This window comes from Trichosurus vulpecula, chromosome 2, assembly GCF_011100635.1.
Source record: "Trichosurus vulpecula isolate mTriVul1 chromosome 2, mTriVul1.pri, whole genome shotgun sequence".
Classification (NCBI taxonomy): Eukaryota; Metazoa; Chordata; class Mammalia; order Diprotodontia; family Phalangeridae; genus Trichosurus; species Trichosurus vulpecula.
In genome coordinates, this window is record NC_050574.1 from 422,520,044 (window position 1) to 422,543,292 (window position 23,249).

Consider the following 23,249-nt stretch of genomic DNA (forward strand, 5'->3'; position numbering starts at 1 on the left):
AAATACTATCGCATTTTATCTTCACAACTACCCCTGGGAGGCAGGTGCTATTTTACAGAAGAAACTGAAGCCAAGGGAGGCTAAGTGATTAGCCTAGGATCACATAGCTAGTATCTGGGGCCGAATTTGAACTCAGGCCCTCCAGACTCCAGGCCCAACCTTCTATTCGCTGCACATGTGGATAGCTGCATCCACCAGTGCAGATCAGCCCCCTTCTCTGCAACTTACAGTCTTAGACTTGGCATAGAGTACAGAGAGGTTATGCGACTTACCCAGTCACAAAGCTACCATGCCAGAGGCAGGACATTATTAAATGAAGCACTCATTAAACAATAATACATGCAAATCACCTCGTAAAGTGTTTTGGATACAAGTAGAGAAGACAGTCCCTGCTTTCAAGGAGCTAATACTCTGATGCAGGAACCAAAGCATATGGCAGGCTTTGGCTGCATGTCAAATGGTAAGGGGTTCTATGGCCCTTAGGGTTCATCAAAGCTGATGGTAATGCTTCCTTCTGAATGTCGTTTCCGCTGATGAAATCATAATTTTTGAGGCTGAACCATTTGACAGTGCCAAGGACTTTAGGGGGAATAGCATTCTTTTCTCTGTCTTCAGGAGCTTTGCCTGCAGCCTAGTAGGACCAGTTGCCAGGCTGCAAGTTCACAGGGAGTTGTTTCCCAGGATAATAGCTGAAGGCGCTGGGTTGGAAGTACTGCTGCTCTCAAGGATTTTAGGTTCTCCAAATGTGATCTGATGACAGATGGTGATCAAGACGGTCGTGGTTGCAGTTTGAATTTTCCTGCACTAGCTGCCTCCTATATCTTTCTCAGGGTGACTTGCTGCTTCATTTAGGCTAGCTTGACCGCTGTGAGGGCTGAGCTGGAAGCAGGACCAGTGGTCTGGGGGTGAGTGGTGGTGGTTCAGCCACTTCCAGGACTTATGCGCCCTAGCCAGGTCTTTCTGGTTTTGAGTCCAGCCCTCTCAATCCAAAGCCTGAGCACAGTTGCCCCTCCACAGAGAACAAAGTGTAATTAAATAATGCAGACAGGTTGTTTGAGAACTTCTCTGAAGCACTTTCATCAGCATTATCTCACCTGAACTTCATAACCACCCCGTGAGGTCGGCAGATTATGCAAACCACCAGGGTGGAACTACGGGCGCGACCTGGAGGTAACACAACCTTCAAGTAAGAAAACCCGCTGACCTTTAAACACCTAGTGGGAGGCAACATTGCTAACAAAGGCCAGCCTAAGGGAATGGGGGAGGGATAATCTGAATTCTGGCATCTCGGTACCCCGCCAACCCGGGGCAATACTTTGTAACCAATTGAGATAAGGTATGCAGAGCATTTTTTTTTTCCAAATCTGGTCCAGGGCAATTTCTTTTCAAAATCTTTTTTTCCAGAGGCAAAGGCAAAATTGTTTAGCGAAGAAAAGGTATTGAATCTCCCTTCCTGGGTGCAAGAAAACAGTCACTGCAGCCACCTGGTCCCTTCCCTAAACACTGCTGGGCTCCCCAAATCTCCCCACCCACGAAGAGGGTAACTAACTTCCTCCCCAAGATTGGGAATACATCAGGTGCAGCTTGCAACCACTAGAACTCCCAGCATGCCGCGCAACAGCCCAGCAGCGAGCCCTTGAGGCTGGACCGCCCTCCTCTCCATAGGGGGCGGCTGCCGCACTGCACGCCGGGATTTGTGGTCTCCCCAACTCTAGAGCGGAACCACTGAGCGCAAACTCCCGCGGCCTCGGTCTGCCCTTTGATTCTTCCGGTTCCAAAACAGAGGTTCCACCGGGCCGATTCACAGCTTTTCCTTCCCTCCCTCCCCCCAGCTCTTACCCACCCGTCCCAACTCTACTCCGCTCCCGCCCCCGGGAGGGAACCTCCTCCGGTCACGTGGTGAGCCGAGGGACCCCGCGATTGGCTGCCCGGGAGGCGGGGGCAGGGCAAACGGCGCTGCGTGGTTCCCGTGGCCCCCCTCTCCGACCGCTTGTTTGGCTGCTGCCGTCACCTCATGGCGACGCGAGTAGAAGGGGTAGCGCGGGGAAGAGGCGGCGGCGAAGAGGCTACCGAGCCGGGACGGGGCGGCCGAAGGCGCAGCCCGCGGCAGAAGGTGAGCCCCGAGGTAACCCTTGTCCCCGCCACGCGAGACGGCACTTGGCTGCCTTGCCCGGGCCTCTTCACCTTTCCCCGGTCCCTGCTAGCCTCGAGGACCTGCCAGTCCGGTTCTCTTCTTGGGGGTGGGGGGGGAGGGAGGGAAAAACAGGAGGACGACGATGATGGGGGGGGTACTGCAGGAAAGAGGAGCGGAGCGCTGGCTCGCAGGACGACGACGACGACGTCGACGACCACGGCCGGTTGGTGTTTTCGGGGCGCGCGTCAGGGGGAGGGGAGCGCGCAGAAAGGGGGCGCGCGCAGGAGGGGGACGAAAATGGGAGCGCGAGCCAGGCTCGAGGGGTGGGGGGGTCGAGAAGTCTGCGGCGCGGGCAGGTGGGACACGTGGTGCCGTCCGTCCCTCCCCCTGCCCCCCATCGGCTCCCGGGGCTGCCTGCACCGTCCGGAGTACCGAGCCGGCTAACGGTATCTGGACTCCGCTCAGCCCCGTCCCCCTTCCCAGTTCTAAGTGCGCTTTTGCGGGGTGTGCCCCGCGCCGCGGCGCGCCTGAGGCTATTGCGCAGTAAGATTAGCGCGCGGGGAGTCTTCGGGGCTGCGCGTTCTCGCCCCTCTTTGCCCGGGAGGGCCCGCCGCTGAGCGCAGTGGGGGGGGGGGGGTTCGGTGGGAGGGGGGGACACCGCTGACGGGCCTGGTCCTAGGAGGGTGCGGGAGTGCCGGCTGAGGTTGGCGCCGAGCGAGCCCTCCGCGCGGCTCCCTTCCACGTGCTGGCCTCGGTCCCGGCTTCTCCTTCAGTTCCCCGACGGGCTGTCTGGCTGCGGGTGCTGACCGAAGTAAAGAAGAAGGGACTTGGCCTTGGCTGAATTCTTCCTTCCTCCCACCCTCTTAAAAAGAAACCGCAGTACCCTCACCTCTTGTGAAGAGGGGACTGAATTCAGCTCAGCGCCCCCCCCCACTACCTAACCAGCCTGTTTTACGATTCACTGGAAGGCAGTCTACAAGGCCCCCCCACGTACCTTCCCACACCACGGAACTAAAGGCAGACCACCTTCCTGCGGGCCACTTGTTTGTTGCTGATTGCCTAAGAAATAGGTAACACATTCCTTTCAGAGGTGAGAAAGGAAACTGCGAAGAAAGTCTAGAAATGCGGATACGGATCGTCTATTTCTCTTTACTCACAGTAAAATGTTTTTGGTTTAATTGTTTCAAGGCTGTATTGATTGTGTGGGGCTACATTGACTTCTCAGGGCTGTTTGCTTTGTTTTAATTATGCTTTTAAATAGTGCTCATCAGTCCTACATAAAATTGCTGTAGAACTTTTTTCTAACACAATATATAGACCTCTGAACTAAAAAAAATGATTCCATCTACTAGGCAAAGTTTTAAGAGATGAGATTTGGGGGTTTTCCTCTTGAAGTCCTGTGTTTGCACTAATCTTTATTTCTCAGGTGCCTTTTTCTTTATCTTTCAAAAATTTTTCTTAAATGAATTGTGAAAAGGACCCAACCTCCTAAGGACTGCACGTACTCTGGAGATAGAACTGTTTCCTCACTTTTTCATGGACACTTGGTGGGGGAGGAGGCGCTGGAGAGGTTGGGGAAAGATGAAACTCACGGCCAACTTGATTATGTGGGGAGGTGGGAGGAGCAAACAAGATACCGGAATCCGGAGAACAATTTCATTTTTTGTCGTTCTAATCTGGATCCTCATTCACGTATACATAATGAGCATTTCAGCTATCTTGTACATAGTTAAAAGCTGCCTGATTAGACCTGACTTCAAATACCACTTCTGACCAGGGTAGGTATTTAATTGATAATGGGGGGCAGGGGGGAGGTCGGGAAGTCCAAGTCTCTCGCAGGTGAGACCTGTGGTGCTGGCCCCTGCACCCCACTGCTGCTTTTTAAAAAGTAGGAATCTGTGCCTCGGAGACTGACCCATTTTAAAATGGGGGGTATCCTCACTGTTACCTATCTTCAAGGAGTGTTCTGAAGGTCGGGTGTGTAAAGGCTTTACAAAACTTAAAGCACTGTATAAAAGTCAGCTGTTATTAATAGGAACAATGGTTAAGCAACTGATTATTATTGCACTAGACAGTGAACTGGAAAAACAAGCCAGTTAACACTTTAGAAGTTTGCAACTCCATCTGCCTTTCTTTTGATTTCTATGCCTAATTTTTCTCCCTCCCCTTCTTTATTTCTTTCCTCGCCCCACCAAGATAACGAAATTATTATTTTTTTGTAAGCACTTGACACTTTTGTTCTTTCTTTTGTTGTTTGCACTTTCTGCTATTTTTAGTTTTCAACATTGATTTTTATAAGATTTTGAGTAATAAATTTTCTTTCCCTCTCCTCCCCCCTCCCCAAGATGGCATGCAATCTGATATAGGCTATACATGTGTATATGTACAATCATATTAAATACATTTCCACATTAGTCATGTTGTGAAAGAAGAATCAGAACCAAAGGGAAACACCACAAGAAAGGAAAAAAAGAGAGAAAATAGTATGCTTCGATCTGCATTCTCACTCCACACAAAATTCTTTCTCTGGATGTGAATAGCATTTTCCTTCATGAATCTTTTGGAATTGTCTTAGATCATTGCATTGCTGAGAAGAGCTAAGTTTATCGAAGTTGGTCATAGCAGTGTTGCTGTGTACAGTGTTCTGGTTCTGCTCACTTTACTCAGCATCAGTTCGTGTTAAGTCCGTGTTTTTCTGAAATCTGCCTGCTCATCATTTCTTGTGGAACAATAGTATTCCATTAAATTTGTATACCACAACTTGTTCAGCCATTCCCCAGTTGATGGGCATCCCCTCAGTTTCCAATTCTTTGCCGCCACAGAAAGAGCTGCTGTAAATATTTTTGTACATGTGGGTCCTTTTCCTTTTTTATGACCTCTTTTACAGACCTAGTAGCATATTGTTGGGTCAAAAGGTATGCACGTTTTTGTAGCCCTTTGGGTATAATAATGGAATTATTTCTAAGTTAGGATAAATATGTTTTTTTAAAAAAAACTTACTCAGGTGAGTGTTTTGTTTCCTCATATATAACTAAGCTACTTTGTGGACCTTCATTTTGTCTGGTCCTGCTATGGAGATCTGTGGTCTCCAAAAAGGGGGTGGAGGAGCAACTTGACAATCTTCGTACCTTAATTTTTCTTCATGGAGAAATAAGGACGATATTTAACTCTTGATTTTTTTTTTTAAAAGGCTATTTAAAAAACGTTTAAAGAAATGTGCCTTTACCTAGGTGTTTGGAGAGACGGACGCAGCCAGAGCAGCTGGTTGTCACTGTGTTTTAGTTCCTGTGATTTCATCGGTGTAAAGGAACTTCGTCTGCAGGTGTATATTTAGCACCTTTTCTGCAACTTGGTCTTAGTTGCGCTGGAACTGAGAGTTTAAGCTACTTCTCTGAGGTCTTCTTAACTTGGAGGTTGACTCTTAAAGAACACATAATAGGCAATCCTTACCTTTCAGATTTCCTTCGTTGCTGTAGTATTCCATAAATACATGCAAAACAACTATCTCTGAGATAAATGGCCACGTTGTCTTTTAGAAAGAAAAAAAGCCCTTTGCTTCCGAGGGTCTTGTTTTTCAGGGAATTCGCCAGAAGGGGAGGATCTAGAGCTTTCCTGTTTGTTTCAAGTTTGTTCTTAATTATGAATATTAGAATGCCTCTTGGTCCGTTGAATTGACTTGATTTCATGAGGCAGACTTTATTTTATCATCTATTAATAGCACCTTAAAAGAAATTTATTGATTTAATAATTAATTGAATACACTTAGGAACTCAAGAGGGGTTTGGTTTTTGGAATATGGGCAGGACTGTTAACTACAATTTGAGAGGTTTAATGTCTACAACACTAAGTTATTAGACAATTATTGGTGAAAATGTTAGGTAGTAGTACAGTAGGTTTTCTTGACCAGTGATGTTTACTGTGAAGATTGATTTTTTAAAAAGATTATATGCAGATCTTTTTTTTTTTTTAAAAAGACCAGGAAGCTGGAGACAGAAAACTTAGTACAGCTGCTTAAGTGTTTGTATGAAGGCATTTTAAAAAAATTAAATATGGAACAAAGAATTAAACTCTTGTAGCCCCAGAGGGCGTTAGCTAGGAGGAATGGGTAGAATTCGGTTCACTAAGGGTCTACCCTTTGCCAGGTACAAGGCATAGTATTGTTTTTTTTTTTTTTTTGTAAAGGCTTCTGTCTTCAGTTATATTTTACCAGGGGAATACAACATGTAAATAGATAATGGCGCTCAATATAGTTTGAGGAGGGAACTAACATTAATAGGTAGGGGAGCCAGAAATGACTGCTTAGGTAGTAGCTAAATTGAGCCTGGAAATAAAGATGAAGAAGGAAGTATGTTTTAGTCATGGGGGACAACAGAGACATGAATTGGAATGCCAAGTTGCACAAATGGCAAGTATGTTAGTTTACAGGGTATATAAAATACAATATGTGAAGGGGAATAATGCGAAATAAGTCCGAAAAGGTAGATTAGAGACATTTGGTGAAGAACTTTAAATACCAAGCTTAGGAGTTTGAACTTTACCTTAGAGTCACTACTATAGATCCCCTAAAGATTCTTGAGCAGGGAGTGACATGGTCACACATGGTCACAGATAATTTTGGCAGCTATTTGGATAATGTATTCAAGAGAGGGGAGATAAGCAAGGAGATTAATTAGAAGTCTTATGGAATAGTGCAGGCAGGGTGATGAAGGCCTGAAATAGGTTTATGGCAGTGTTAGCGGACAAAAAGGGACAGATGTGAGAGGTATTGTATAAGTAGAATAAACTTATTGGAATGGAAGAAATTTGGAGCAGGAGGAGCTGAGGATGATAGTTAATCAAAGAATGGTGATAGTTTTAACATAAAAGGGAGATGTGCAAGGAAATTTGTGAGGGAAGATAATTTGTTAAAGTGTGCTGCAATTGGAGATTCCTACAGGACATCCAGGTGATGCTATCCAGCAAACAGTGATGTGATACAGAGTATAACAAGAGAGTCTAGGTGTCTAAGACTGAGCATTAAAGGACATGAATGGTTAATAGGTTTTACTGATAAACATCCTTGAAGCAGGGAGGGATGGTCCGAGGCAAGGTGTAATTAAGGTCAAGAAGGGCTAAGGGATAGAAAAAAAGACTGTCTGGACGTAGCAACTAAGAGAGCATCGATAACCTTTCCGAAAGAATTTCATTCCAGTGGTGATGTGAGAAAAAAATAGTTGAAGTAAATGGGAAGTCTATTTGAAGCTGAGGCCAGAGGCACTGATTTATTTATTGTAAAGGGTGGAGAATGAAAGGAGAGTAGCCTGAGGTCAAGTGAAAGTTTTTTGTTTTTTTTTTTGAGGGGGGCAGGCAGGGCAATTGTAGTACATGTCAAGTGTCTGAGGCCGGATTTGAACGGATTTGAACTCGGGTCCTCCTGACCCCAGGGCTGGTGCTCTACTCACTGTGCCACCTAGCTGCCCCGAAGTGAAAGTATTTTAAGGATGGGTAGATACGGGCATTTTTGTATGGAGTATTGAAGGAGCCAGAAGAGAAGGCTAAATGAAAAAGACTCAGGTGACAAATGCTATCCTGGAGGAGTCAGAATGGCTTCCATGTCTTAGAGTTGGCCTTGGCAAGGGATGGGTTACCACTTTATTTGTGACTAAATGGAGGATGATGTAGAGGGGTTTTAAGGTCTAAATTCAGAACAGGGAACTCATGAGAAGGCTGTCTTTTTCAGTAAAAGTGGAAGCAATGTCTTCCATTTGAGAAAGGCTTGAGAAGAAAAGGTTTGGAGCAGCCATTATAGAAAGTTTGAGTCAGTCATGGAAGAATAAAAATACTTATCAGAAGCAAATGAATAGGAGCAGAAGAGGTGGACAGCAGAGGAGTGAACCAGGGCTGGGCTTTGGTAAAGAAAGACCATGGCTGGGGCAGTCTCCAGAGGGCAGAGTACAGTAAATAATTGAACTAGGTAATTAAAAGGTTAAAGGAGAATTTAGGTGAGGTCAGGGAGGGGTAGAGTAGAAGTAGAGGCCTCACGGAAGACCAAGAATAGGTTTGATTGTGAGGCAGAGAGGGAGAAATGAAATAACCTGATCAGGGGAATTTCAGAATTCTTGAACATGAAGATCTAACGGTTTTGAGCAACCTTGTGATCAAGGGTATGGCTGAGATGAATGAAGTTAGAGGGCATGGACCTCGATGAGGCAGTGAGGGCAGGGTTTCAAGTTTTAGAGGAAGATTGAAGCAAATATTGAATAGCTTGAGAAAGAATGGAGAGTGACAGAGTGACTTGTAGATGACTTGCAAGGATCTGGATGGGATGCTTATTAAGGAAGGTTGACCGAGGGGCAGCTAGGTGACTCAGTGAGTAGAGAACCAGCCCTGTAGTCAGGAGGACCTGAGTTCAAATCCGACCTCAGACACTTGACTCACTTACTAGCTGTGCGACCTCGGGCAAGTCACTTAACGCTGATTGCCTTGCCTTCCCCCCTCAAAAAAAAAAGTTGAGTGATAGCAGCAGGGTGGAGTGGGGAAATGGCAGTAAGGAGTATGTATATTCTTTATCCCTTTTCGGTTACATGTTGGGAAAAGAAGTGCATGTGGAAAGGTGTATTGAGCCTGGCATGCAGTGTTTTAGGAGGAGGAAAGTGGAACCAGGATTCAATAAGTGAAAGAAATATAAGAGGAAGGAAAATCGGTAAAAGTTCTAGGGACACAGAAGAGAGAATCAGGAGTGGTAGGGGCTGAGGTAAATGGAGATGAGATGGGGAAGGGGAGTGATGGGAAGTACAAGAAGGGGATTTTTGCATTGGCAGCCTGGGACTGAGAGGAGATGATTGGAATGATAAGCATAGATAGGGTCTCACTCTCTAGCATCTTACAATGACTGAGGGGGTGCATCAGTTCTCTTTCAAACACTAGGGAATTTGAGAGATATCTTTTTGCTCAATATTATGAAAATGTTCCTAAAAGCTGTGTTTTTAAAAAATGCCTCAGAGAAGTAGTGAGTTAGCCATCAGAGGCCAGAATGGGATGTTGTAGGGGAATTACTGCTCAAATTGAGTTTTTTACTAGTGATTTCAGAGGTTCTTTGAAATTAACATTATATTTTAGTGTTTAGATTTTTGACTACATATTTTTTCTGAAATAAATATTTTTTTCTGATCATCTGTTTTGGCACAGGTGTTGATGATACTTTCTTGGGGTGGAGGGTGGGAAGAAATTAGTCTAAAATGATCTGGCTATCTTTTCCTGGTCTTCATTCTACAAATATACTTTGTTGCCATTAACCCCCACCCCTTTTTATCATCAGTCTCAAAGTGGTGGAAGTGTTGAGAAGAATTGATGTCAGGAATACTGAGTTTATAGTCATGAGATCTGATTTGATTGGTGGTTCTGCCACTTGTTTTTCTGTGTATTGATGGGCAAATTTCTTAATCCCTCAGTCTCTCAGTACCAGTTTCTTTAACTGTAAAAATGAGGGAGTTGGACTAGATCAAGAGTTTTTAACTTTTTTGTGTTACTGGGAAGCCTGTGGCAGTCTAATTAACTTCTCTTAAACTTTTTAAGTAATGGAAAGAAATGCTAAATTTCAGTTAGAGGTTAGTGGAAATAAAAATGTAGTGGTTTTTTTTTTCTCCAGGTAAGTTTATAGACCTTCTGAAATCTATCCTTGGACCTTTTTAGGAATCCATCTACCCCGGGTTAAAAACCTCCTGCACCCCTTTAAAGCTCAAGTATTGATTTTTTTTTTTGTAGGTGGTGAGGGCAGTAGAGATGAGGCAGAGGGGAACTTTTCAATTCTCTTTTTCTCTCCATTTCAAAGCCTTTATCTCAGCATGACAGAGTAATGAGAGAAATGAGATTCTGTTTGCAACAAAAGTGTAATTTAGCTCCATCCCCAAACTTGGAACTGGTAGCTTACTTCTAGGATCCAGGCTCTGAATGCCAAACTGAGCATTATGTATTTGCTTCTGGAGGCAAAAGGAAGTCACCAGAGTTTTTTTTTTTAATTTTTAAAAGTTTTTTAGGATAATGGCATTTTTTTTCAACATTCACTTTAATAAGATTTTGAGTTAAAGATTTTTTTCTCACTCCCCAAGAAGTCAAGCAATCTGATATAGGCTATACATGTACAATCATAATTAAACATTTCCATATTAGCCATGTTGTGAAAGAAGAAATGGAACAAAAGGGGAAAACTCCAAGAAAGAAAAAAAAACAACCCAAAAAATAGTATGCTTCTATCTTCATTCAGACTCCATAGGTCTTTCTCTAGATGTGGGTAGCATTTTCCATCACAAGTCTTTTGGAATTGTCTTCCATCATTGTATTGCTGAGAAGAGCTAAGTCTACCAAAATTGATGATTGAACAATGTTGCTGTTAACTGTGTACAATGTTCTGGTTCTGTTCACTTCACTCAGCATCAGTTCATGAAAGGTTTTCTGAAATCTGCCTGCTCATCATTTCTTATAGAACAATAGTGTTCCATTGCATTCATATACCACATCTTGTTCGGCCGTTCCTGGATTGATGGGCATCCCCTCAATTTCCATATCTTTGCCACCGCAGAAAGAGTTGCTATAAATATTTTCGTACATGTGGATCCTTTACTATTTTTATAATCTCTTCAGGATATAAACCTAGTAGTAGTATTGCTGGATCAAACAGTTTTATAGCCCTTTGGGCTTAATTCCAAATTGTTCTACAGAATGATTTCGTTAGTTCACAACTCCACCAAGAATGCATTTCCACTGCAGTTTATTGAATAGGTAGAGTGACATGTTCAGACTTGAATTTTAGGAAAATCACTTTAGTGACTTGAATGGAGAATGGACTGGAGTGGGGACTTGAGCTTATAAAGGCCTGGCCTGCAGCAGAGTTGTTGCAGTGTCAGAGGGAAAAAATGGGGTGTGTGCCAGATGTTGCAAAGATGTTATCCACAGGCCTTGGCAACAGCTTGGATATAAGGGGTGAGAGATAGTAAGGAATCAGAAATGAATCCTAGGATGTAAGCCTGAAGAACTGGGAGGATAGTACATTAATAGTGAGGGTGGGAGGGGAGGAGGGCTTAGGAGGAAAGATAATGAGTTCTGTTTGGGACATCGAAACAGAGTTGAGTGTAACGTGTCTCCCGGACATCCAGTTCTAGATGTCTGAAAGGCATTGGAGATGAGAGATTGGGGCAGGAGAGTTAGATTTGCTAATCATCAGCATAAAAATGGTAATTAAATCTGTAGGAGCTAATGGGGTGTCTTTTTTTTTAAACACCCTAGAAACACATTCTCTTTAATAATAGATTTTGATACCGTGAGTACTTTCTCAAGCCATGTTTTTAAAATGTCATTTGCATTGTGTTTTTAATACCTGATCTGATAACATGTATGAGATGTTAGAGAAACAAATGATACAATTTATATAGTACTTTTCAGGAATGGTATAGAGCGATGGGAAATACCTGAGTAAACTATAATTTCATTTCTGTCAGCACTTCCATTAATCCAGTTTGTTTATAAATTACATAAAGAAGGAATCCATAAAGTTAAGGTCATGGCTTTACTGGAGAAGTACCATTTAGGAACTGATCGTCTATTAGGAAAATGGCAGTCCTGGCCTAGAGCACTTCTGTGGCCTACCTTTGATTTAGTTGAGTAGGTTCTTGAAAGAGACACAGTCCCTACAGACTTGGGCCTTCTAACTTGGTGTAGCACCTGCCAGAGCTTGTCCTAGGATGTTAGTGCCTACAATTAAGAATCAAAAAGAGGTTCCTCCACCTCAAAAGTGAGAATCTTTTTTTAATCTTAAATAAGTTGGGCAGTAAATGCCTAAGAAATAGGGATTCAGATGAAATTGTGGATGTGGTGTTATTTTGAATTGTACAATATAGATAGTAACAGTCTGTTAATGGTTTTTTTTCCCTGAAGGATATTTCATTTTTTGTCAAGGTAAGTTAACTTTCAGAGAAACATCTTTTAACATGTTTAAATACTAATTTTAATGAAAATTTAGTGGAAATTATAACTAAATTTTCCTACTTGGAGAAGTCTCACATTGATATATTTTTTAAGGTACTGCTGTGCGTTTGAAATTTTGAAGTTCTTTGAAATACTCCCAAAATGTCTTTTATCAGACTTTCTTTTTCTTCACCAGGTAAAATAAAAATTTTGTTCCTTTGATTTCTTTTTAAGGGGGTTTAGACTCAACCTTTTTACCTCTGTCTTTGTGTATGAGGGTGCTTTGTTTTATAAGCTAGGATTTCATGGACAAAAGGGGACAAAAGGCCATTAATTTCTTACTCCAACAGCTCTGTTGCCCTTGTAATGAAGCACTTAAAACTTTTAAAATCCTGATTCACACATAAAATGAATGGCGTTTTGGAAGACTAGAGACCGCAAGTTCTTTCCCTGAGGTTTGAGGAAAGGCTGGAGAGTTGAGGGGAATTTGCTGTTCTGCAATTTTAGGAAACAGTATAGAAGATCTCCTGATATCTTTGGATGTTTTCTGTTTTTTTGAGCCCCCACTGAATTTGTCTTGTGACAAAAACCAATAAAGGAAGAATCAAATCACATTGGCTCTATCACACAACTGTTCCACTTCTTAATTACTGTTTCTTCGTCTGACCATACCCCCCTATCTTTCAATCTCTACCACTGCCTTCAGTCCTTTGACACTTCTTTGCTTTCTTTCAAGTCACAACTCAATCCTTTACTCTCAGATACCTCAAGCCCTTGTCTTGCTACTACTTTCTTGCCAAAATTCAGCCCTGGTTTACTTTCACTGTCTGCCTCCTATATTCATATGAATGCTACTGAACAGAGAGAACTTAGTCTTCCTGTGCTACCCAACTTCAAGTAAGTTCTCGTTGCAGGCAAACAACCCTTTTAAAGCGCTTTCCTCAGGCTTTTATTTTACTGAAAAAAAAAATGATCCTTGCAGTCACTCCTTACTTATTGCAATCTCTTCTCAAGTCTTTCTCCATTTTCCCAGACCATCCGGTACTCGCTGCCAATTCATTAAGTACAGATGTGGTCATGTGAAGCCCTTAGCCTCTAGGAAAGCCCTTTCCAACCTTATACCAAATTATTGAACATTATACTCTGCACTCAGCTGTCTTTCCAAACTGTCTCTTCCTCTCACTGGCTGTTGCCCATGCCCAAAGTGTACTTGCCTCTTCATTTCCACCTCATAAAATAAATCAGTCAATAACCAGTTAAGTGCTAGGGATACCAAAAGAGGCAAAAGATAATCCCCCCCCCCAAGGAGGGGGTATTAATGGGAGTACAAGCTCTATACTGGGAATTAAGGGGGATTAGGGAAGGTTTCCTGTAGAAGGTGAGATTTTAATTGGGACATAAAGTAAGCCACGGCGGTCAGTAATATTCTGCACACTTTGTTCCTGGAAGAACCAGGAGGCTGGTGGCATTGGATTAAGGAGTATGTATCAGAGAATAAGGTGTGAGAAGATTCCTGGAGGCAATGGGGAGTATGTGGGGTGAGATGATTTTGCATGTGCATTTTAAGAGAATCATAATAGTGGAGAATGGATTGGGGCAGGGAGACTTGAGGCAGACAGACCCTGCTTTTGAGGGTCTAAATGCCTTTGCCATGAAACCTTTCTTAGCCTGTTACTCTTCCTTCCTTTATTTCTGTTTACAAGCATTTGTAATTTGTTCCCCCGCCAACCCTAGAAAAAATAAAACCATCCACCAAAACAAATTCCCACATTGGCCATGTGAATCTTTCTGCAGTCTTACATCATGTTCTAGTTGTGTTCACTTTCTCTCTGCGTCAGTTCATGGATGTCTTTTTCATTACATTCACCAATAGGACACCCACTTTTGGTTCCTGCGAAGAATTGCTGTAAGTTTTTTTTAAATGTGAGTAACGTTATATTTATTTGAATTCATTTTATCTATCTACCTAGAATAGTGCTTCTAGATTATTAACTTCCTGTTTCTTCTGAATCACTTCTGCTGGTGCCTTTACATTGTTTTGTTGCTTCTATAACTCCCGTTTATTCAACAAGCATATGTGGTAGACATTAAGGTAATGTGGATATACACAAAATGTCTATTGTATGGAAGTAAAATGCATACGAATTAATTTGCCAACCTTTTTCAATCTTGAATCCCTTATTTAAAACAAAACACTAATTTTTCTTCCAGGCTATGCCAAAAATTTGTTAATTTCATTGATTAGAAATCAACTAGGAACTTCTGGAATATTTCAGCTGGATAAATATACTTACCAAATATTCTCAAAACCCCTATGACAAGTTTCAAATTATACCAGGTTAGGAACCAACCCTTGCTCTCGGAGCTGACACACCTCAGCTTAGCCTTGAAGCAAACAGGAAATGTGGTGATATGGAAGTGCATTCAAGGCATGGAGAAGATGCAAATGAAGAATAAAGTTGGAAAGTTAGGTTAGACCAGATAATGAAGGTCAAACAAACCAAATAAGGAATTTGTGTTTCATCCTAGAGGTATGTGCTTGGGGAAATTTTGCTTTGTGGAGAATGAATCGGTGGGGTTTGGAGACCAAACTGCAATAGTTCAGGCAAGAACAGTGAGTTGTGGCCCTGAGAATAGAGGAAGGAAACTTGGCCATGACTCAATGGCCTCAAAAGTCACTGCAACCTCCTTAGGCTTTCTACAGCCACAACTTTGTCAGATGTACAAATCTGGGAAGCCTTATTTTCTTCCCTGACTCCTTAAAATCATTGCATCATTTACTCTTCTTCCAGGGGTGGTTGAGGCCCTCAAGTGTGACCCAATTTCTTCTGTCAAATTTGTTTGTCAAAGGGCCGTACTTGAGGATGGCATGTGGCCTTGAGGCTGAAGGTCCCCCCAGCCCTATTTATACCTTTCAACATTCAAGTGTCTGTGTAGGTAGGAAGCTGCTTTTGAAGAACAACTGCTGTTTATGTAACTCAGTATTTAGACAGTTGACCAGGACACACAGGTTATGCGTGACTTGCCTGAGGTCACATAACCTAGTATATGTACTACCTCTGTCTTGTTTATGCCATTTTATTAATGCCTTGTACATTTTGTTGTTTTCCTGAGACTTTGTAATAAGGAGTACATTTTCTATTTTGTTTTTGCAACGATGCATCACCCCTAGTATTTGATTTCTATAGTACATATTTCCTCTTGCTAGTTTTAGTCTCTTAGAATTCATATGCAGTTTTGTTACAGTTAAGATTGCAGAAATTGTTTTTTCCCCAGTTACAATCTATGTGAAGATCAAGTTAGATGTTTTTCAGGATTGCTTTAAGTAGTATCGAATAGGTGCATGTCAGTAGTTATTGTTACTGAGGAATGAGGTGGATCACTTATGTGCCATTCAGAGTTCTGAGCTGCAGTTCTAAAGCAGTTCTAAAGGTGTCTGTAGTCTGGAACCAAGGAGGGGGAGGGCCACCAGGCCTGTCTTGAGAAACAGAATTAGCCAGAGCTTCCTTGCCAGTCGGCTCGTGTTCCCTGCTTCACTTCCAGCCTGGCAGGATATATGTATAGGGAGACAAAGTTTCCAAAATAAAAATAATAGGAAATGTTACAAAACCAGTTCACTATGCCTTATGCATCACATCCACAGTTATGACCTCCTTTCCTCCCACTTCTAATCTACTCTTCTCTCTGCATTAGGTCAAAAGAAGACACGTTTGTGAGGAGTTTGAAGGGATAGAACTGAAGCCTGGGATTTGTTCCTATCTTTCAGCTCCCCCAGGCCGAAGCAAGAGGAGCAATATTGTTTTTTACTTGTTTCTTTTATTAATATCTTCCTCAACTATTACTTTGCATGCCTACTCTGCTTAGAAACTTTTGAAGTTGCACAGTTGTTGCACATAAAGCTGACTTTCTGTTGCCACACAAATCCTCCACTCTAAAGTGGGGCTTTAAAACTCATTGTTTCTGGAATATACATTTACTCCTCCCGACCTTACTCTCCCTTTCCCTATTCTCAGTACTGATTCCATCGTTCATTAATATAGAAATGAGGTATTCTTTAGTAATTTATGAGGTTTGGGGTTGAAGGGTGCTTGATACCCCAAAGTACCGACATGGCCGGGTCTTGCCGAAAGAATTCGACTCAAGCCTTCTCTCTTAAGGAGCCTGAGTATTTGTGACGCTAATGCCAGCTGGCCAGATTCATCTGAGCTGAGCTAGATCTGAGGCAAGATAGTGGGAGGGATCAAGGGTAGTTGTGTAATCTGGGGTTTAGGGGAGGGTCTTGAGGAGTCTAAGGAGGATCTTGATGGGACTGGGGTGGGAAATAGCTGAAGGCTATGTGGAAATGACTGACAGACAATAAGGGTATAGATACTTTGATCAGGATCAAGGATGGGAAACAACCAGAAGGGATCCAGAGAATGGCTGGGCTATTTGGGCCTGAAAAGCCAGATCAAGTGGGAAGATTCGGGGTGGGGCTCAGGAGGGTTCCCACAGTCGTCATTCCCCCCTCAAATGAATGGGACCCAAATTCTTTTGGGGTCAGGGACAAAGGTCTCAGCTTCTGAAACTGCTTCCTGCTGGCCGGGGGTCCATAGCAGTTGATGGCTTCAACCCTGGAAATTAACCTGGCAAGGAGATTAAGCAAACAACCACTAAACAGGCAGTATAGGAGTATAGAGAAAGGGTAATTTCCCTGGCATAACCCATGATTTGACCTCTGTGGTGTGGTGGAGAATGACTATTATATGCCTAGCTCTCCTAACCACTGCTTCAGGGTATCTAAGATATTTATTTGGTGAGCCTCTGGTGGCCCTCTGCTTCCAGGGTGCTCTGAACTCGATGGGGAATCAGAACTTCTAGGGGCTGTAGCAGCCAAAGAGTCTAATTGTTTTGAAAAATAGGCAGCTGGTTAGGACTCCCAAAGATTGTCCACTCCTTTCATCAACATACCAAGTGAAAGGTTTTTCTAGATTAGGTAAAGCTAATGCTCGAGTGGTGGTCAGTTTAGTTTTCAAAGTCTCAAAAGCTTTAGCCTGGTCAGGCCCTTGAGTGGAGTCATAAAGTCATAAAGAGGTTTAACAGTGAGACCAGAATTAGGGATCCAGAGTCTACAAAATCCAGCCAAGTTTTGAAGTTTTTTCTTAGTGACTGGAATAGGAATAGACAGTATACTCTCCGAGGTTAAGGATTGAGGGGTAGGTATTAGTTTGTGGCCCAGATACTTTAGGGATTGGCATGCTATCTGCACTTTGTTCAAAAAGACTCTATAGTCTTGAGTACCCAGTAGTAGCCCAAAAAGCCTCCCCTGTTGGGGCTACAGATACCGAATTAAGCTACTATCAGCTAATTTCAGATGCCTTAAATCTTTTCCCAAAGCCTGGCCAAATATCTTGAAACCCTTGGCAAGACTGTCCATGTTAGCTGACATGAATTTGATTCCCCTAGAACTATCCATTCAAAGGCAAAAATAAATTGTGAGTCTGTGTGCAGAGGTATACAGAAAAAGGCATCTTTGGGGTCCAGGGTGGAAAACCATTGGGTACCCCCAGGGATCTGAGTGTAGTATATGGGTTGCAGTGTATAGGAATGACAGTTTCATTAATAGTCCTGAGATCTTGGACCATTCGGTACTTTCCATTAGGCTTTCTTCTGGGAAGGATTGGAGTGTTGCAAGGAGATTGACAATGGACAAGGATTTTATACTTACAGAATTTTTCAATTAATGGTTGTAGTCCTTCCCAGGCCTCAGGCTTAATTAGATATTGCCAACAATGGGGGAACACATTAGGATCTTGGAGGGGAACTATGGCTGGAATGGCAGAAGTAGCTCGCTGAGAAATTCCCTGATCCCAAACAATTGACTCAGCTGTCTCCCACGTCTCTGGGGGACCATGGGGAGGTCTGGTTGAACAGAGGGAAAACATAAGGTTTAACTAGAGAAAATTGGCTCCCCTATTTTGCCATTGATGAAGGTACAGTCTCTGGGAACCACCTTGAACCTGGAGTACAGTCTCTGGGAGCCCCCTTGAACCCTTCTTGAGTCTTCCAACTGGATCTGGCCTTCTAACAGGCAAATTACTATATGGTCTCTCTTTTCTCTATCTTCACTCTTTTGATAATTCCATCCTGGGTCACTACTGGGAACAGCAGCTGTTCCTGGGGGGTGTTTTATGGGGTTATCACTAGCCAAACGATCCCCAAATTTTTGGGCTTGTTCCCAGATCCTCCTCTTCAGTGGTACAACAGGTAGATAAGAGGATATGCGAATCACCCCAAGAAAGATCAAATTGTAGGGACAGATCCCTAAAACCCCCAGTAAACTTAGTGAGGTCTTCTGACTATCTCCCCAGTTTCTCTTTAACTTGAATGAGATCCAAAATGGAGAATGGAACATTTACCCTAATTGTCTCTCTAGGGGAGGCAGGCACTTACTCAGGCGAAAAAGCCCTGAAGACGTTGTGGGGACTAAGGCTTGGGGAGGGATATAGGAAGTCCCACTTCTTGTGGGGGACGGGCTGGGGCACACTGGCTGAACTAGATCAGACTACAAGGCCAGGGGATCAGGCTGGCAAGGGAGAAAACCAGTTGATACCTGAGGAGGGGTGGGGGTCAGAAGGGAAGATACCCCAGAGACCCTAGTGGGTACCACCTCAGAGGAAGGGGCTGCAGAGGGAGGGGCCTGAGCAGAGAGGTCACCAAGGTGAGCACAGGAAACAAAGGGAGCTCTGGGGAGGTTGGGGAGCAGGAGGAGGGGCTGGGGCCGAAGCCCTGGGGGCCATAAGAAGGGGGTCATCCAAAATGTCCTGTTCACTCTCATTGCCCCTTTGTGGGGCAGCTCTACCTAGTAGCATCTTACAGTCTTTTCTGAGGATGGGATTCCAAGAAAACTTGAAGGCCATCACGTAGGCAACTTTTATCCATTTTCCTTTTCTGCAACAGTACAATTCTAACTGATTTAAAGTTTCAAAAATGGGCCATACTTCGTGGCCCTCTAGGTGATACTGACACCAAACTGTGTTCCCAGAGAACACCAGCTTTTTCTTTTTAAGTTCTTTAGAAAAACTAAATTTTCCCCAATTTTGTAAAAGACAACCCAAAGGTGAACTTGTAGGAATTGAGAAGGATTGACCCATTATGGGCATCTGGTCTGGAAGTCCCTTCCTCCGTAGTAAAGGAGAAGTTAGAAGTATGGAGAGATAAAACAAAAGACAAAGAACACACAGAAAAGTACCTTGAGTTTTCCTGATTCCCTATCGCTGAGAGAATTGAAAGAATCTGGCATACACTTCTGGATGGGGTATCTCTCCATGTCCTCCATGCTTCACAAGCTGTGCCCAGGTCCATGGCCTCCAACATAACCACTGGACTGAGAACCACCTGAGAGTGTCTTCTAGCTGTCTGACCTACTGGGACTGAAAAGCACCTCCAAAGTACTTGGAGGGGGGAAGGGGATAGTGAGAGGGCAAGGCTTACATACCTTTCAGTCTTGGTTGAAGAAGAATTTGAGATTAGCAGTATTCTTGGTCTCAGGGAACCATATGATGAGGTTCGGAGTACCGACATACTGGGTGCTGCTGAATGAATTTGATGCCTTCTTTCTTAAGGAGCCTGAGCATTTGTGATGCTGAAGCCAGTGGGTCAGATTAATCTGAGCACCTTCGTGGAGGCAAGATGGAGAAAGATTGTGGGAGGGATTGAGGGTGGTCCAGTAGTCTGGGGTGACTAGAGGAGGGGTTTAGGGAGGGTCTTGAGGAGGAGTCTGAGGAGGATCTTGATGGGACTGGGGTGACTAGAGGTCACACTCCAGGGTGGGAAATAGCTGAATGCTACCTGGAGATGACAGACAATAAGAGAGCTAGGGGAACCGAGCTAGGGTATAGATATTTTGATCAGTATCAAGGGTGGGAAACAGCTAGAAGACAATCCAGAGGTATCCAGACAATGGAAGGCTAGGCTAGGCTATTTGGGCCTGAAAGATTTAGGGTGCGTTTCAAGGGGTTCCCATCTTTATCATTTTAAGTCTTCCCTAAGATAACAGGATGAGTAGTATCGCCATTATACTGATGAGGACCTTGAAGTTGAGAAAAGCTAGTTGAAATTCCATCCTTTTAAGCCCTGCCTCAGTGATCATTCCTGTTAATGAATTCATTTATTGTATATTTACTATAATATTTGTGCATTCTTTTGGTTCTTGGCACATGCTATTGTTTTTTCTGTGCCTGCTCTAGTTTGCCTACTGGCATGCCCCTTGGAGGGCAAGAAATATATCTTACTCTTTAATTCTTAAGACTTTAAGTACATTGTCCAATATAAAATACTTCAGCAGTTCACATCATTAATGCTTTTGGTTATTGTGATTGTTATAGCCACATGGTAGAGTCGGGGAGTCACCCACTTCGTAGAGGCCATTCCTGTTTAGATTTGGGTTGTCTTTATTTGCATGAAAAAAGGTGGATTATCACCCTGTAACCTTTGTAATACTGGAAAAATCAGTTACTGTTTCTGGAGTACAGTCCCCGGGAGGCTCCTTGGGCTCTCCTTGAGTCTTCCAACTGGGTCTGGCCTTCCCCTGGGGCCATTGGCCTGGCATTGTCATTGGGCCAGAATCTCTGCCTGAGCCTTGCCCTTTATTGTTACTATCAAAATGCATGCCTTCCCCAGGCTCACCCTTGCTTAGCATTTTGGTTGGCCCCCTCATTTTATTGCTATGCCCCATCTGGTTGTTCCTTTTTTCAAATATTTGAATACCTCCATAAAAGGAATTGGGAAATGTAATACTGGAAAAATCAGTTACTGTTAGGAACCCCTGAGAAACCCCCTAGCTACTGACAAGCACCCCCAGAAAGAATGGACTCAGATCTCTTGGGCATTTAGCAGATATCCTTGGGGCCCTGTGACTCCTCCAAGAAATGTCAATAGATAGGACCATCCCACTGAAGGATAACCTGGCAGACCCTTTCTGTCTAGTAGATATCCCTGGGGCTCCCGTGACTCCACCAAGGAATGTCAATAAGATTATCCCACTTAATGATAACCTATCAGAATCTTTTGATCCGTCAGGCCCCTTTGTTCCTGTTCCCCCTACCCTGTGACCTGGCCTGTAGGTTCCAGGAGATAATTAACCTCTGTACCCGTATGTCCTATAAAAGCCACACCTTCACCCCTACACGGGGCCATTGATTTGGGTAGCAACCCCGACGGCCAATAAATTCTCCATTTAAAACTTATACTCTGTGGCATGTCTCACTTGCTTCTGGTACAACACCTTGAGATTGGGCAGTAGAATGGGGGAAGAATATGCATTTGCTATTTTCACCCAAATGCAACTTGTTTCAAACATGTAAAACTCTCATTGTCTGATCTTTTTTACTAGGAGGTGATATCCTTATAGTCAGAAAATTCAAGTCAACACATATAGTACAGATCCCGATGAGTCAAAGTTACACTCGCACAATAGCTTCTGGCATGTTTGCACACTGTAAGTAACGGAAATCAGCAAGTGAATCTGACCTCATGGTAAGGGTTGGCTTGCATGTGCCGACAAAGGGCTGGGGCCAAAGTGAAAGTGGGACTAGCTGAGATAATGCTAGGTATCCGGAGCCACCCTCCCCCATTCCCATTCCCTGCCCCATGACTTGACTTGCGTCTTACCTTCCACATCTCCACGCTAATTCCAAGAGGCGAGCTCATTGATTGGAATGACTGGTGCCTGGATTATTTAAATGGTCCTTTCTGTCTTTTTCCTACCCAGTGGATGTAGTTAATTCCTATTAAATACTTTTCTGCTATGACTCCACCTTATTTCTTTTGTCATTGACTCATGGAATTTTAGAGCTGGAGACTTAAAGATTTCTAGTCATTTGTAAATGAAAAAGGAGGGAGCCATGACCCCAAGGGGGGTGGAGTGGGTCTTCAATTTTCCTTTATTGTTGTGTCTTCTGTGCAGACATCCTGTAAACAGTATTTGGGGGAGGATGAGATCAAAATTAATGCTGTTTCACATCTTCATTCTAGTGTTTGTAACTTAAAAGTTTAAGATTCGTCTTGGTCTGCTCTCACTAATCTTTTGAAAAGGTGGGGAAAGGAGCAGCTAGGTGGCACAGTAGATAGAGCAATGACGCTGGAGTCAGGAGGATCTCAGACAGTTACTTAGTTGTGTGACCCTGGGCAAGTCACTTAATCTTAATTGTGTGTGGGGGGCCCCCCAAAAAAAAAGAAAGAAAAAGGTGAGGGAGAACCATAGTTTTATGGTTACTTCATATTTTTGTCTTTAGATTATTCAGCCATTTTCCTGAGCACTTTGAACATTCAACATTACTTCTGTTCATATCTTGTAAAAAGTGACAAACCTACTAATGGAGAAGGTACTTAACTCCTTGTAATTCTTAAAAGTATCAGGGAGGTGGGGGTGGGGTACTGAGGCATGGTAGCAAATGGTGGTAAGGTTGTTGATTTCTTTTTTCTAATGATATGGAACAGTTCAGTGCACCTTTTTTTTGTTTGTTTTTTTCATTTTCAACGTTCACTTTTATAGGATTTGGTGCATTTAAAACATTCTGACAAGGGGTCTCTAGCATTCACCACATTGTCAAAGGGGTCCATGACACACAAAAATAAAAACCCCTGTCCTGACCAATTTTTTTTTTTCAACTTCTTCTCTCTTTTCACCCCTCCCCCAAACAGCAAGCAATCTGATATAGGCTATACATGTGCACTTATATTAAACTTATTTCCACAGTGCATGTTTCTAAAACATTTTTTAAAAATTTAATTGGAATATAGAGTTACTTGGTTAAATTGAAGTTCATTTTTTAAATTAACAAAAGTCTGCCTTTTCCTTCCCACAACTTCACTCTTACTAAAAAAGAAAGAAAAAGAGAACCCTTGTAACAGCAAAACAAATTCTCTCAGTGGACGGTCCCCGGTCCCGTCCCCCCCCCCCCCCCCCCCCCCCCCCCCCAATGCATACGTATCTCAGTCTGTACTCTTTAGTCTCTCACTTCTCTGTCATGAGGTGGGTAACATCTTCTCTCTCTAATCTGTCTTTTACACAGCTGCAAAAGCCTAGGCCTGATTGTCACTCCTGCTTAAAAAGTGGCTGCCTCTAGTCATACTTTAGGACAGGGGTTTTTATTTTTTTTGTCGCAAACCCCTTTGACAACGTGGTGAAGGCTAT

At 43.2% G+C, this 23,249-nt stretch overlaps 1 protein-coding gene across 3 annotated transcripts in view; it reads left to right on the forward strand.

The window, feature by feature from the left end:
• Positions 1 to 1,968: 1,968 nt before the first annotated feature.
• Positions 1,969 to 23,249, forward strand: part of TXLNG (taxilin gamma) — a 60,507-nt gene continuing 39,226 nt past the window's right edge. For 2 of the 3 annotated variants that reach the window (XM_036745197.1, XM_036745199.1), the window contains exon 1: positions 1,979 to 2,125. In XM_036745197.1, coding sequence (XP_036601092.1) covers positions 2,015 to 2,125 — 111 coding nt within the window. In that variant the 5' untranslated portion in view covers positions 1,979 to 2,014. Of the gene's footprint in view, positions 2,126 to 23,249 lie in introns of all 3 variants that reach the window. The other variant, XM_036745198.1, reaches the window with a different exon arrangement.